General features: G+C 45.0%; 1 protein-coding gene and 1 long non-coding RNA gene across 2 annotated transcripts in view; one reads left to right on the top strand and one right to left on the bottom strand.

Moving 5' to 3' along the window:
• Window positions 1-7919, bottom strand: part of LOC135557505 (laminin subunit alpha-4-like) — a 33441-nt gene extending 25522 nt beyond the window's left edge. Inside the window, exons 1-7 of the mRNA XM_064990806.1 lie at window positions 7589-7919; window positions 3834-3935; window positions 2641-2768; window positions 2198-2278; window positions 1707-1921; window positions 909-1009; window positions 506-686 (exon numbers count right to left, since the gene is read on the bottom strand). Of these exons, the coding sequence (XP_064846878.1) occupies window positions 506-686; window positions 909-1009; window positions 1707-1921; window positions 2198-2278; window positions 2641-2768; window positions 3834-3935; window positions 7589-7705 (925 nt within the window). The 5' untranslated portion in view covers window positions 7706-7919. The remainder of the gene's footprint in view (window positions 1-505; window positions 687-908; window positions 1010-1706; window positions 1922-2197; window positions 2279-2640; window positions 2769-3833; window positions 3936-7588) is intronic.
• Window positions 1-14139, top strand: part of LOC135557507 (uncharacterized) — a 44656-nt gene extending 30517 nt beyond the window's left edge. Inside the window, exon 3 of the long non-coding RNA XR_010458216.1 lies at window positions 10733-14139. This is a non-coding gene — a long non-coding RNA (uncharacterized LOC135557507). The remainder of the gene's footprint in view (window positions 1-10732) is intronic.
• Window positions 14140-15113: the final 974 nt, after the last annotated feature.

The raw sequence follows: 15113 nt of genomic DNA, 5'->3' as shown, positions 1-15113 counted from the left end.
TGGTTGGGTCGCCCAAAAGTTACATAGCAGCTTTAAGTATTTCACTGTACTTGCACACGTGACAAATAACACTTGAATTTAGTTCCCTGATTCTCTATACTGTGGCTGTGGGATGATTTTGGCAGCTGGCCAGATTAATTGGAGCTGGGCGGTGATGTCAGAGGAAAATTGGATGCTAGCTGCAGTTTGTCCTTGTGGATTTGTACAAATGTGTACAGCTGGCCCGGGGTTGCAGATTGCAGCAGATGCCTGCCTGACATCATGTATGAGTGGGTGTGAGAACAGTGGACTGACTAGCTAGCTGCAGTAAAAACTCTGGGGAAAACAATTTAGTTTCCGAATGTTTGACCAAACTGGTCTGGGTGGTTTATGTTCTTGAGTGTGTGAAACACAGAGAGAGAGAGTGATTTTTTTTTTTTTACATCTATGACAGACACTAGCTTTTGATTCCAGGATTTCCTGCATGTGGGTGATTGAGATGTGAGTAGGGTCACACATGACTTACTCTGGCACCCTGAGGGGCCGTAGTTCCAGTGGTCTGGGAGGCAGCGCTCGCAGTATCGGCCTCCGGCCCCTGGTTGGCACTGGCAGCTGTGGGTCAGAGGATGACAAGTAGGCCGGAGACCGGCAGCCCCACAGTCACACCTCCGGCAGCCCTGGCAACTGTTGAAACCTGTGTGACCCTCCTAAAGCACATTATAGACACAAGCCTTATAGTTAGTTTTGCTTGCTGTTGTTGTTCATGCTGTTGTTAACTATATACAGGTGTATTCACAGTAGCCTAAACAATTTTGTCTGCTCTCTTCTCCACCTGCTTTGCTTAGTTATCAGGGAAGACTGTCCAACAGTGTGAATGTGTGTCCACATGGTCGTACGGCTCACATTGAAAAGGTCCCTGAGTAACTCACCTCACATCGGTCACAGAGTCGGCCGGTGACGCCAGGCTTACAGTGACACGTCCCGGTCCTGTCATCACACGATCCTGTCCCGCACTTGCTGCACTCACACGCTGTAACACAGGACACACACACAGGTAATACAGCGCGGGTCACAGAAGCGTGACATGGTCATAATGGAAAAGGTTATTTTTGCCCTTGCGGAGGACAATACAAATGCTAATCCTGCAACAGCTTGACAAGGAGTTCCCCACGTCCATTAGTATTCTATGACGTTTTCTACAAGTGACCAGAAGATCGACTCTGTTGTCTCATAGAGTGACTAGAGCTTGACTTTCCAAGGATGCTTTTCTTCCACCGATGTGCACATGCCACAGGGTTATCTTTGTTTCACTGCACTGTCTCTGAGGCATTAGAGCACGGCAGGACCAGCCCGCCAAACTATGTAAACACACAAAATGGACTTTGTAATAGAGCTTTGAAATTGGTGTATGTCTATAACACCCATTATGAGCATCACAGGGGGGAATTGTCAGAGCTCTACCTGAGGACAAAGCCATAGCAAGCCTTTTAAGACAAAGAGCAAGGTAAGAGCAGGGTTCAAATGCAACGTAAAGCATTTTACTGCTCATAAACACATCTTCACTCTCCAGACAAGTGGGTATCATCTTCAGATGTATAAATATCTGTTTTGTTCTCTATGTTTTTCCATGGATAGTCTTCATTGACAGTAGGGCTGACCTGTATTATTGGAGCAAGGGCCTTAGGGTATGTCATGTTTAATAGTACTCTTGGCAAGTTGGCACGCACCTCTGCAGTTCTTGGCACTGATGGCATCACCGTAGAAACCCGGGGCACACCGTTCACAGTTGGCTCCAGACGTGTCCCCCCAGCAGTTCTGACAGAAGCCGGTCACGTTGTGGCACTCATTGAAGATGTGGTTGGGGTCCGAGTTACCGTTACAGTCACACCTCTTACAGGAGTCACCAATCATCATGGGGTTGCCAGAGAAACCTGGAGCACATCTGGGTGAGGAAGAACGCAAAGTGATTGCCAATAATGGTTTGACTTAGGATGTCTTATCACTTATACTGAAACATCATTATTTGTAAGCATTTCCAAATATTTTCCTTTCAGGTTCAGAAAAATTGGCCCATATTCAACATGTAGAAATACGTGAAAATGCAAGAGATTCATTTGTGGCTATTTGAGCTGATTTAATGTTATGAGTGTAATTGCTCCCATGGTGGAGTTGCAGTAACTCATGGTTGTGGCCAAGCCAAGTCCCTGTCAGCACTGACCTCTCACAGTAATGTCCAGCATAGCCCTCTTGGCACTTGCACCGTAGGATGTTACTGCTTCTGTCACAGTGCTGTGCAAAGCTGGCCAGACACACAGGGGAAAGAATGTCAGTCAGTGAGCTCTGCCCGCCAACACACAGCCCACTGGGCACAGACGTCATTTTGACATCTAGTTCTGATTTACATTTGGTTGAGACGTCAACTAACGTGAATTAAACATGAAATCAACACAACATGGCACCATGTCATTGGATTCAGATGACAACTTGGGTGAGAGGAAGACAACATTCCTTTACGTTGATGACTTTTGGCAAATTCAATCGTTTTTTTTTTACGCTGATTCAACGTCATCAGATTTGTATATTGATTCAACCAGTTGCCCAGCTTCTCCCTGCAGGGCCGACACAACAGTAGGGTCTGGAGGTACATGCGCTGTGGCTTACTTGTTGGAGGGGATCGAGAGGGGACAGGCACACGGCCGGCAGGAGTGACGTCCGTATGTGTTGACGTCAGGCATGTATCCGTCTTCACAGATCTCACAGAAATCCCCAGTGGTGTGGTCCTGACATGACTGTATGGTAGGGGAGAGTGGGGTAAGTTGAGCCAAAGGGGTAAGTTGAGCTGCCCTTGTTTCTAGGAAACCATACACAAAATTCATAATTTGACCAAATATTTAGGAAGAGCCTATCCTTTCATGGAGCCTGTGAAGGGAAAAAACAAACATATAAAAGTGGTAAGTAAGTTAGGTCCCCCCCAAAAATATATTTTCACCAAGTCAAAGAAATGTATTTGTGTTAGAGGTTTCATGATGCTTGTATCTAAACCAAAGTAGATCATTTTAAGATTGTTCTATACATCAGTTGGGGTCTCCATAAGCTTAATTTAAGGTCCTAAACCTAGCATGAAAGTGCATCCTTGTGGCTGTGTGAGCTAATATAGTCTAAATGTTTGCCTTGGGGTAAGTTGAGCCAATGGTTGAGCAAATGGAAGTGTTTTCTTCCCAGGTGTAATGCAAGGCATTATCGCTGGGATATGAGGTAACAACAGAGCCTAGCCTATGTTAAAAGTGTTAAAAAAAGTACAAAGTGTTTGTTTGCTGCTAAGCCAGTGTAAAAAGATGCTTAAAATGATTAAAATACCAAAATGATTGTGATTGTGTTGAATTGTGTTTGGGAAATAAAGATAAACATGTTTTTTAGAAGGTAGGGGTAATGTTTATTTCAGTACAGGAAGTCGTAGGCGGTTTAAGTTACCCTATCCCTCGGCTCAACTAACCCCATACCCGGAGTAAATTGTGCCAAGAGACCTTTTTTTTGGACAAGCTACATTTTCAAAACTGCAATGTTTACATGAATTCTGATTATTTCCAGGGATACACATCAATCTAAAATATATGTAGATATCTTTGTGAGAAAAAATACTATATTTCCTTTGATGGAGTGATATTGAAAAAAAAAATAATAATATATATATATATATATATATATATATATAAACTCTACCCTAAAGAGTGTAATCTAGTTGAAATATATTACTGATATAATAGTAGAATGTAATCTAACGGTTATTAAGATCTATTACACCATAGTGTAACAATGATTAATCAAGAGGAGGTAATACATGGGAAAATACTTACTATACAAATGCCAGTGATCTCCTCACAGGTTTCTGAATGGCCTTTGCAGTTACATGGTAGGCATTTGTTCTGGTTACTGAGGAAATATCCTTTTGCACACACCTAAGAGAGGGAACATGAGGGAGATGTTTGTAAACAGAGTACAACCCCAGTTTCCCACAAGTACAAATTTGCCCCTCTACCTGATCTGTCTAAAATGAACCAGTTTAATGGCTGCAAAATTAGAAACACATTGACCAGAGAGCAGCTGGGTTCCTGACGTTAATGCCAAGTTGCTAACGAGGCACTCTATCATTCAACAGCAATTTCAGAAAGTAGAGCACCTGGAATCGTTTTGGCCAGCCTGGCTTAGGTTGGTCTGTCGTCAATGGGATACAACGTTCCACTGTTTTCCACAACATCTCTCATCAAACACACACATTCCTTCATGGGAGAAGATGCTCTCTTATTCAGCTACTGTAAGATGTGGAAGTTAAGCACAGTACATGACCAGGGGGAAGAAAGTATGACATACTCGATACTGCTCTGTAATATATTTACAGAAAGTCAGTTACACAAAACATTTGTGCCAAATTCACTCTGACACTCTTTCTGCCAGTGGTAGTGCTGTGGACTAAAGTGCAGGGATGTGGGAACGACAGTCCCAGCTCCGACACCTCTAGAGTTTCTCCCTCGCACGGCCGACACAGAATTTACGAGACAGTACTTTTAGTCATCCCACGTCTGGTGCATGTAAATCCACTTCGAGGTGGTTTCCTGCTGCAGTGTGATGTCAGAGTTCAGTAACCCCCCCCCCCCCCCCACACACACACACACATCACTTTGATCTTCAGTCACCCCATTCAAAGGGCGCAGTGATCATACAATACCACTCTGTTCATATTGGCCTACTGTAAGAATGCCAAGTTGCCCCCCCTTGCCCCATCCAGAGTGGCTGGGACAAATACATCATACATTGCAGAGATACTGTATGCTCCCAGTTGTGATGCATATTTTTCCCTTGATTTATTCATGAGCAGGCCGTGAGACAGAGAAATGCCTCTCCAGTGAACTAATGTGGAACATCCTGTGAACAGCAGTGCTTTCATGACCGGGGCAGATTTTTCCCTGTAGCCCCTTCCTTCCAGTGGCTTTCCTGACCGATAGTACACAAACTAAATAAGAACAGACTTATACATCATATTGTTACGATGTTATAGGATGTCCTGGTTACAGTTCAATCAATTCTACTGACCTTATGCACGCACACATACAGTATGTTTGCATTACAATTGATTACATACTTTTTTTATTGAACTTTTGATTTAATAATTAGCAGAGAAGAAGAACCTAGACCAGACATGATGTAAAATGATCTGACTGTGCACTGGGACGATAAGCAGTCCAGAGATCCATATCACAGATGAGGCCCTTGGACAGGGGTTCTAAGTCCACCACAGAATGTTAGTCCACCGGTTTTAGTGGTGGCTGACAGTGCTGAAGAATGACCCTTCATTGCTAATGACTGGATTTAGAATGATTAGCTGTGTGACATCCTGTGATGGGTCAAACAGCTGGACGATGCATACAAGTCCAGACCCGTGGGACAAGAGGTTCATGGGAAAGATGGAGCAGAATCAGCAGATGGTTTAGTGTGGGATAGGCTGTGTCCAAATGGCAACCGATTCCCTACATAGTGTACTACTTTTGACCACCAAGGCCAATACAGTAGGGTTCTGGTCAAAAGTAGTGCAATATGTAGGGAATAGTGTGCCATTTAGGACTCAAGTGTGTATACAACCCAGTAGCCTTTACACCACGTCATATCTAATTACATTATTTCCTGTTCGTATTAATGCTTTCATTAAAATGTAATTTAGTTTCGAATCCCCTATCATTCAAAACCAAGACCAAACTTTGGGTGATATTTCCCCTGGGCATAGGGAGTAATCCTGAGATACTGAAAATGAACACTCAATAAGAATTCACAGCATGGTGAATGCTCTAATCCGCTCCTAAATGGCATGAACATTGAAATAATAGACATCTGTAGCCATCTGGTCCACTATGAATGTCCTCGGTATGTGAGCAATTTTGGAACTTCTCCTCTGTGTGCCCACTACCATAGAGAACAAAGATGACATTCACCACGCGGTATAGCCTCTCTGTGTTTCATATGCAGCAGCATGTTCCAAAGACTATCTCACTGGGCTCCACTTCTAACAAGACTGAACACTGTTAAATGGTATGTGTTTATCACTAGCTGTTCATATCATGTGTTCAGAAGTGCTGTAGTAGGCCTATGTTATTAGATTCACACGATTGACCAAGAGTCTGCCTCTATCTCTGCCTCTGGGACAGCGCTGAATAAATACAGTGGGGTTTTAGCTCAGGCAACAACAAAAAACAAGAATTGGCTTCAAACAGGAATCCAGTCCAAAATCTACATCTCTTCAGGTATGAGGCTGTGTAACTGTGTGGCTGTGAAATCTCGCTCTCTTTGCAATGGGAACAACAAACCATATGCCTCCCTGATTCCACTCCTCACCAATAAGTGGCAGATAGCTTATTTACTTTGGCCCTGGTGAAGGCTTCGGTCCCTGGCTTAGTGGTAAACTCCTCGGAAGACACTGGGGTGAAAAGGGCCTGGTTAGGTCATGTGAATTTCATCATAATCCAAAAACGGAGCAGAGACAATATGTCTGCAGTGGAGAGGCCTCATTCTCCTCATGGGACAATGGTATTTGAATGCTCACAGAACAAGTAAACAATCTTTTTCACAAGAGGCGGAAGATCGTCAATTCTCAATTGGAACAATGTGTCCTGTGTGGCTCAGTATGTGTCCTGTGTGGCTCAGTCGGTAGAGCATGGCGCTTGCAACGCCAAGCGTCGTGGGTTCGTTTCCCACTGGGGCCACCCATATGTAAAAGTAGTGGCCCCAGCCGACTTGTAAGTCGCTTTGGACAAAAGCGTCTGCTAAATGGGATATATTAACACTGTGGGGGGTCTGCTCCCTGCCCCTCCCCCACACAAATCTAGCGATTCAACTCATTGTTCTTACATTAGTCTAGCTCTGGACACATTGTTTTGCCTGTGTCCCCCTGAGATAGAAGAAGGCATCTTTAAGCTCGAGGCCCATTATAGGGGTCCCATTTGGCCCCACAAACAGGAAATACCAGCCTGTACCCAGTCTACCCACTATAAATGCATCAGCAGCATGTCACGTATTGTTTCTCATGCTCTTTCTACCCGCTGTGTTCCCTCTATGTGTGTTGCTCAACACTTGGCAGCTGGTTTCCATTAGGGCCCTATCGGGGGGCCAGCGGGTGCCAGTGGAGAATGGCACGGCCCTCATCGAGATCTCGGCTGGAGCTCCTCCGCTAAACAGCCCGAACCCAGGCAGAAAAAAGAGCGGGTTGAGAGGCAGCACTGAGTGGCCAGAGTGCGGCCATAGAGATATAGATCCACACAGCAAGATCCTCTCACACCCAAACCACCCCAGCTCTTCACAAATGTCTACGAAGCACAATGACTAACTCACAAATCTGTCTGTCTTACAGTGGCTCTCAAATCTAAACCCGCCAGGGTTTAGCTACAGAGGCATTCAGCACAAGTCTTTGACATGACACAGTCCAAAGGACAGGACTCTTTCCACAGTCGTGGAAAAGTTTGTAACAACAACAGGCCCTCTATATTTAGCTGCGATAAGGCACTGGAAGCCTGCTATGCATCCTGTACCAGCCAAGCAGAGGAAAAAACTAAAAGTCTGGTCTTACTTTTACCACCGAACGCTGTTCCAAATCTAAACCGTTGGGAGCCGCTGGGCAGACGATCCCTGAGAGGATGATGGAAAAAAGAAGGCAGAGGCATGGCAGAGCTCTAGTAGCAGACATGTTTGTGTGTAAGTCCAGTGGAGCACTGCTCCCTCTCTGTCTCTCCCTGTCCCGTCTGTCGGGAAGTCTCTCTGGGACACAGGCAGCTCTCTCCCTCGCTCCACTGCACCCGTTGGTTTCACTTTTCCACTGGTCCGACCTCCAGATGCGGTGCCTGCACCAGCCCAGCCCCAAGTCCTGTAAACTGTGTGTACTTCCTCCTCTCCCTCCTCCCTCTCTCCTCTCGACTCCCCCCTACTTCTCCCCCAGTGGACCTGCCTCTCCCCAGAGCCTGAGCTTAAATCACATACATATGGGAAGTCTGGAGAGAGTGGGAGAGACGGGGGGGGTTGAATTGAGAGAGGAGGGGGAGAGAGAGTGGGATAGGAGATAGTTGAATTGAGAGGGGGGGGAAAGAGGGGGAGAACAAGAGGGGAGAGAGAGAGAGAGGGAGAAAGAGCAATAGAGAGATCACTAGACTAGTGTGTATGTCCAGCAGACAGACAGACAGACAGTGTAGTGTAGACATCCAGATGGCATATCTACCGCTGACTGTCAGAGTCACATTGAGTGTTGTCTGGCAGCAGTCGCCTCCGTTTGCAGGGTCTGTGTGTGGCACCCTTTCACCTTGGGGGCCTGAGTAACAGACACAACCCCCAAACCCCCAGACCCCTATCCCTTCCCCCTCTGCTCCACTCGTCCAGGAAGAGAGGGCAGTCGGAATAAGCCTCAGCACTCTGTCTGTAGTACAGGCTGAAGGAAAACCAGCTGTCCTCCCACCCCACCTCCTCTCCCTTCTCCTCCACTCCTCTCCCTTGCCGGCACCGCCTCTATGTTTGTTTACCCAGGTCAGACCGTCAAAGAAGGTGATTCATTTATGAAAAATGTGTAAGGGTCAGGATGCTTCCACACACCAGGAAGAGGCCGGTAACTGACTGACTGACTGCTACTTTCAGTCACAAAGGAAGTATTGTTCTGTGTACCTGTTTTTATGTGTATGGGCATTTTCAATGCAGAAACTCAAGACTATAAAGTGACATGTCATGCTGGACACTAGATTGTCACAGGGTGATTTTGTTCTCGCTTCATGTCTCTGCCTACAAAGAGCGTGTTGTCAGCTGTTTCAAATGCGGCTGAGTTGTGCCATTGGTCCTGACTGGACCATGTGGAAGTCATATGTCTCAGATGACCAATAAACAGGTTGTCAAATTCCATTGATGCATGTTAGGGATGTTCCTTCCCGCAAGAACAAAACAACCCCACAACGACATGGCAGTTAACCGCTTCCACTTGAATGAGACACATCGAAGGAGAGCAAACCCCAACCTTTATAATATGCATAGGGTTTCTCTCTCACACACAGACACAGCACACCCACTGCCTTATGTAAAGTTTGGGAGATGCTGGGAGCTCATAATATGTTATTATAACCAAAAGCAGCAATTCAGCGTTCTGAAACCCGCAAGCTCTCAGCAAGGTTTGTCTTAACTTAGTGAGCACCAAGTAAACAAACTTCTCTGGCTGCATGTTGAAGAGGCTGTTGAGGATACTGTGAGTCTCCTCTTGGTCCCCGGGAGTCCCTCCACCATTTGCCCTATTGCACATTGGTATTTGCAGCAGAGGGTCTAGACACAGGGGGAGATCACTCACAGGGCATTGCCTTCTGGAATGATCTGTGGGCTTCACAGAGGTTCACTCCTTCATGGGTAAATCAGTCTGTGGTGGTCTACACTGCCCCATTCAGCCCACTGAGCCCAGGAGTCACAGCAAGGCCATCAATCTGATGAAAAGCTTGGATTGAGGCTCCCTCCCCCTCCTCGCCCACTGAATACGTCAACAGTCATGACGCTGCTGCCCTCTGATCAAAAGATTGAAAGAGATCTGATGCGTGGGGCTGCCGCCACCTGAGACACTCAGTTCTGCATTGTTCATTAGTGTTTAGTGATGTTGTTCTGTGTGCTCTACTGCTTTCAGGGTCCTTTCACTGCCCTGAATAATAAGGAGATGAATTAGGTTAGACTACTGCAATGCTCTACTTTCCAGCTGCCCGGGTAAAGCACTAAATAAACTTCAGTTAGTGCTAAATACGGCTGCCAGAATCATGACCAGAACCACAAATTTTGATAATATTACTCCAGTGCTAGCCTCCCTACACTGGCTTCCTGTCAAGGCAAGGGCTGATTTCAAGGTTTTACTTCTAACCTACAAAGCATTACATGGGCTTGCTCCTACCTATCTCTCTGATGTGGTCCTGCCGTACATACCTACACGTACGCTATGGTCACAAGACGCAGGCCTCCTTATTGTCCCTAGAATTTCTAAGCAAACAGCTGGAGGCAGGGCTTTCTCCTATAGAGCTCCATTTTTATGGAATGGTCTGCCGACCAATGTGAGAGACTCAAACTCGGTCTCAACCTTTAAGTCTTTACTGAAGACTCATCTCTTCAGTGGGTCATATGATTGAGTGTAGTCTGGCCCAGGAGTGTGAAGGTGAACGGAAAGGCTCTGGAGCAACGCACCGCCCTTGCTGTCTCTGCCTGGCCGGTTCCCCTCTTTCCACTGCGATTCTCTGCCTCTAACCCTATTACAGGGGCTGAGTCACTGGCTTACTGGTGCTCTTTCATGCTGTCCCTAGGAGGGGTGTGTCACTTGAGTGGGTTAAGTCACTGATGTGATCTTCCTGTCTGGGTTGACGCTCCCCCTTGGGTTGTGCCGTGGCGGAGATCTTTGTGGGCTATACTCAGCCTTGTCTCAGGATGGTAAGTTGGTGGTTGAAGATATCCCTCTAGTGGTATGGGGGCTGTGCTTTGGCAAAGTGGGTGGGGTTATATCCTTCCTGTTTGGCCCTGTCCGGGGATATCATCGGATGGGGCCACAGTGTCTCCTGACCCCTCCTGTCGCAGCCTCCAGTATTTATGCTGCAGTAGTTTATGTGTCGGGGGGCTAGGGTCAGTTTGTTATATCTGGAGTACTTCTCCTGTCTTATCCGGTGTCCTGTGTGAATTTAAGTATGCTCTCTCTAATTCTCTCTTTCTCTCTTTCTCGGAGGACCTGAGCCCTAGGACCATACCTCAGGACTACCTGGCATGATGACTCCTTGCTGTCCCCAGTCCACCTGGCTGTGCTGCTGCTCCAGTTTCAACTGTTCTGGCTGTGATTATTATTATTTGACCATGCTGGTAATTTATAAACATTTGAACATCTTGGCCATGTTCTGTTATAATCTCCACTCGGCACAGCCAGAAGAGGACTGGCCACCCCTCATAGCCTGGTTCCTCTCTAGGTTTCTTCCTAGGTTTTGGCTTTTCTAGTGCGCTTTTCCTAGCCACCATGCTTCTACACCTGCATTGTTTGCTGTTTGGGGTTTTAGGCTGGGTTTCTGTACAGCACTTTGAGATATCAGCTGATGTACGAAGGGCTATACATTTGATTCGAATTAGAGGCTACTGCTAGCACATTATTTAGGTGTTTTGACAGAGACAGATGCTATCTAACCCCAATCTCCCATTTATCTAACATTTTGGCCTGTCTAACCTTCAGTATGGGCTGAGAATGTCATGGTACTGTATGGAGAAGGGAGTCTTTACTGCTGCACATGAGTGTGTGGTTGATTTAAAGTAAAGATGCGTTTGTTACGATAGATCTTTTCCCTGGCTGCCTGGGCTTACCATGTGGCAGAGAGTGAAAGAGGATCTCCTAGGCTCAGCCACACGGATTTAAGGGGCAAAGAGGGAGACAAACAGGGGTGCGGGGCAGTGAGGGTTGACTTGTCAGGGCGCTTTTGGACTCTCTGATCTCCCTCGCACTCCAGGAGAGACCGTAAAGCCAGTCTGCGCCCCTCCCATTCCCCCCTACTTTATGTGACCCTGCTCAGCCTCACCCTATCACGATGGAATGAGGTATACATTTCACAGGCGAAATGACTTGGGGTTAGGTCTAGCACCCAAACGGTTTTCAAAATGAGCTCGAGGACACTGCCTGCTTAGTTGACCATAGACAAGGAAGTTGCAGGAAATGAATTATTCATGTATTTGGAAATCATGTATTTGGAAATCCTCATGAAATCAGTTTTAGTTTCTCTCCTCACTCCCAGACAGTCCTGGCAAATGTCTTGCTTGAGAAACTGCTGTTTGCTATGAAGCTCTTTTTTTGTTTTGTTACCATTTTAATTTAAAACATTCACAGTAAGATACTTAATTGTTACCCAGAAAGGATTGATATTGAGATAATAAAAATGAATCCACCAATCTGGAGAAAACAGACAGCTCAAGAGGTACAGTGGCAGGAACAAGTATGTGAACCCTTTGGAAATACCTGGATTTCTGCATAAACTGGTCATACAATTTGATCTGATCTTCATCTAGGTCACAACAGTAGACAACTGTCTGGTTAAACTAATAGCACACAAAAAAAGTATAGGATTCCATGTTTATATTGAACACACCGTGTAAAAGTTCACAGTGCAGGGTGGAAAAAGTATGTGAACCCTTTAATAACTTGTTTTTTACTTCTGTGTTTTGGGTCTTTTTCCTGTTGCATTACCCAACTTCTGTTGAGCTTCAATTTGCGGACAGATAGCCTTACATTCTCCTGCAAAATGTCTTGATAAACGTCGATAATGGCAAGCTGTCCAGGCCCTGAGGAAGCAAAGCAGCCCCAAACCATGATGCTTCCTCCACCATACTTTTGATGTTGGTGTGCTGTGAATTTTTTTTTCTCTCTACACATAGTGTTGTGTGTTCCTTCCAAACAACTCAACTGTAGTTTCATCTGTCCACAGAATATCCAGGTGCACTTTTGCAAACTTCAGACGTGCAGCAATGTTTTTTTGGATAGCAGTGGCTTCTCCCGTGGTGTCCTCCCATGAACACCATTCTTGTTTAGTGTGTTACGTATTGTAGACTCATCAACAGAGATGTTAGCATGTTCCAGAGAGTTCTGTAAGTCTTAGCTGACACTTTAGCTGATTCTTCTAAACCTCATTGAGCATTCTGCACTGTGCTCTTGCAGTCATCTTTGCAGGACGGCCACTCTTCGGGAGAGTAGCAACAGTGCTGAACTTTCTCCATTTATAGAAAATATGTCTTAACATGGACTGATGAACATCAAGGCTTTTAGAGATACTTTTGTATCCCTTTCCAGATTTATGCAAGTCAACAATTCTTAATCTTAGGTCTTCTGAGATCTCTTTTGTTTAAGGCATAGTTCACTACAGGCATTGCTCCTTGTGAATAGCAATCTCTAATTTTGTGAGTGTTTTTTATAGCTCTAACCAACATCTCCAATCTCATCTCATTGATTGGACCCCAGGTTAGCTGACTCCTGATTCCAATTAGCTTTTGGAGAAGTCATTAGCCTCGGTGTTCACATACTTTCCCCAACCAACACTGTGAATATTTCAATGATGTATTCAATATAGACAAGAAAAATACAATCATGTGCGTTATTAGTTTAAGCACACGATGTGTGTCTATTGTTGTGACTTATAGATGAAGATCAAATTTGATGACCAATTCTGTATCCTTAGATAAGCAGAAAATGAAACATATTTTTTTACATAGAATTCTGAATAATGATTATGGCTCTAGATTGCAGGAAAAGGCTGATTCAGGTGTTTGGAAAATGCAACATTCTCCAACATCTAGACTGGGGGCTTAGCCCCACTCCAGATTTACCCCAACCACCTGCCCCAGCCTCCAGCCCCCACCCCCAGCCTTCCTCATGTGTTTTGTGCCCCCTCAGATTTTTGGAGTGCATTACGCCCCTGAAAGGTGGTGCACTATACAAGGAATATAATGTGACATTTGGGATGCAACCACTGAGGCAACATGGGAGAGGATGTAAAGTATGCATCACTTCCGGGTCATGATTATTTACATTTACATTACATTCACCACCAGATGATGACGAGGATCCAAACAAAGAACAGGAAACATATTTGTTTATATCACCGGTTTCAAGAGTTGCGATAGAATGCAATTCATTCCCACCTGGTCTAAACATATGTTCAGCATGGAAATACATATTTTTCCTGTGTAATTACATGTTTTTGAACTTGTCTGGTATATATGTAAACATTCCTTTAGACAAATTCAGTACGTGTATGGTGTGTGTATGAGTGTATGGTTGTATGAGTGTATGGTTTTCATGTGTCATCTCAATACTATAACAATGTACTTCTTTCTCTGTCATTTGGTATTTTGAAAGGCTCAAATAAAATGTATTATTATTATTTTACCATTTGAATTATATCTCTAGCCGATCTGTTGACAGTAAAGTCTGTATAATGTGAGCCAAGGAAATGAATGCTATTTATTGTCTGGTTTCTAGTCTGTCATGCAGTTTCTCAGTTTGTGAAAAGGCTACCATGGGGAATAGGAGAGAATTGGATCCCTGGGCCACTGGCGGTTAGCGTTGATTAGAAACAGATGCAGAGAGGAGAGGGGGTTGTTTGAGAGAGGGGTGGGGTGGAGAGGAGAGGAGAAGCGGTGAGTGGGAGAGGGATTTCATTGTGTAGAGAGGTCTGACTTGGTGGGAAAATTTGTAACACATTCAAGACTACTTTTACATAAATTGTTCCGGTCTACAGCAAAAATGGATGCAATCGGACAAGTGAAATTTCTCTAGCCTATAGGCACAATTTAAAAAAAAATCCAGCCTGTGACTTTGAAATGTAGAAATGTAGAATGTATTTTTATGCCTTTCATAATTAAATATACTGAACAAAAATATAAATGTTAGTCCCATGTTTCATAAGCTGAAATAAAATATCCCAGAAATTATTTATCTCAAATTAAGCTTATTTCTCAAAACTTTGGTGCACATTTCTCCTTAGCCATCCATCCACTTGAAAGGTGTGGCATATCAAGAAGATGATTTAACAGCATGATCTTTACATAGGCGTACCTTGGCTGGGGACAATAAAAAGCCACTCAAAAATGTGCATTTTTGTCACAATGCCACAGATGTCTCAATTATTGAGGGAGTGTGCAATTGGCATGCTGACTGCAGCAACGTCTACCAGAGCTGTTGGCAGAGAATGTAATGTTAATTTCTCTACCATAAGCCGCCTCCAAAGTCATTTTAGAGAATTTGGCATTACAGCCAACCGGCCTCACAGTTGCTGACCCCGTGTAACCACTCCAGCCCAGGACCTCCACATCCGGCTTCTTCAACTGCGGGATCATCTGAGACCAGCCATCCGGACAGCTGTGGATTTGCACAGCCGAAGAATTTCTGAACAAATTGTCAGAAATCGTCTCAGGGAAGCTCATCTGCGTGCTCCTCGCCCTCACCAGTGTCTTGACTTGACTGCAGTTCGACGTCGTAAACGACTTCAGTGGGCAAATGCTCATCTTCGATGGCCACTGGCACGCTGGAGAAGTGTGGTCTTCACAGATGAATCCTGGTTTCAACTGTACTGGGCAGA

Source organism: Oncorhynchus masou, chromosome 16 (genome assembly GCF_036934945.1).
Source record: "Oncorhynchus masou masou isolate Uvic2021 chromosome 16, UVic_Omas_1.1, whole genome shotgun sequence".
Taxonomy (NCBI): domain Eukaryota; kingdom Metazoa; phylum Chordata; class Actinopteri; order Salmoniformes; family Salmonidae; genus Oncorhynchus; species Oncorhynchus masou.
Note: the sequence above shows the minus strand (reverse complement) of the source record. Positions and strands in the feature narration are given on the sequence as shown.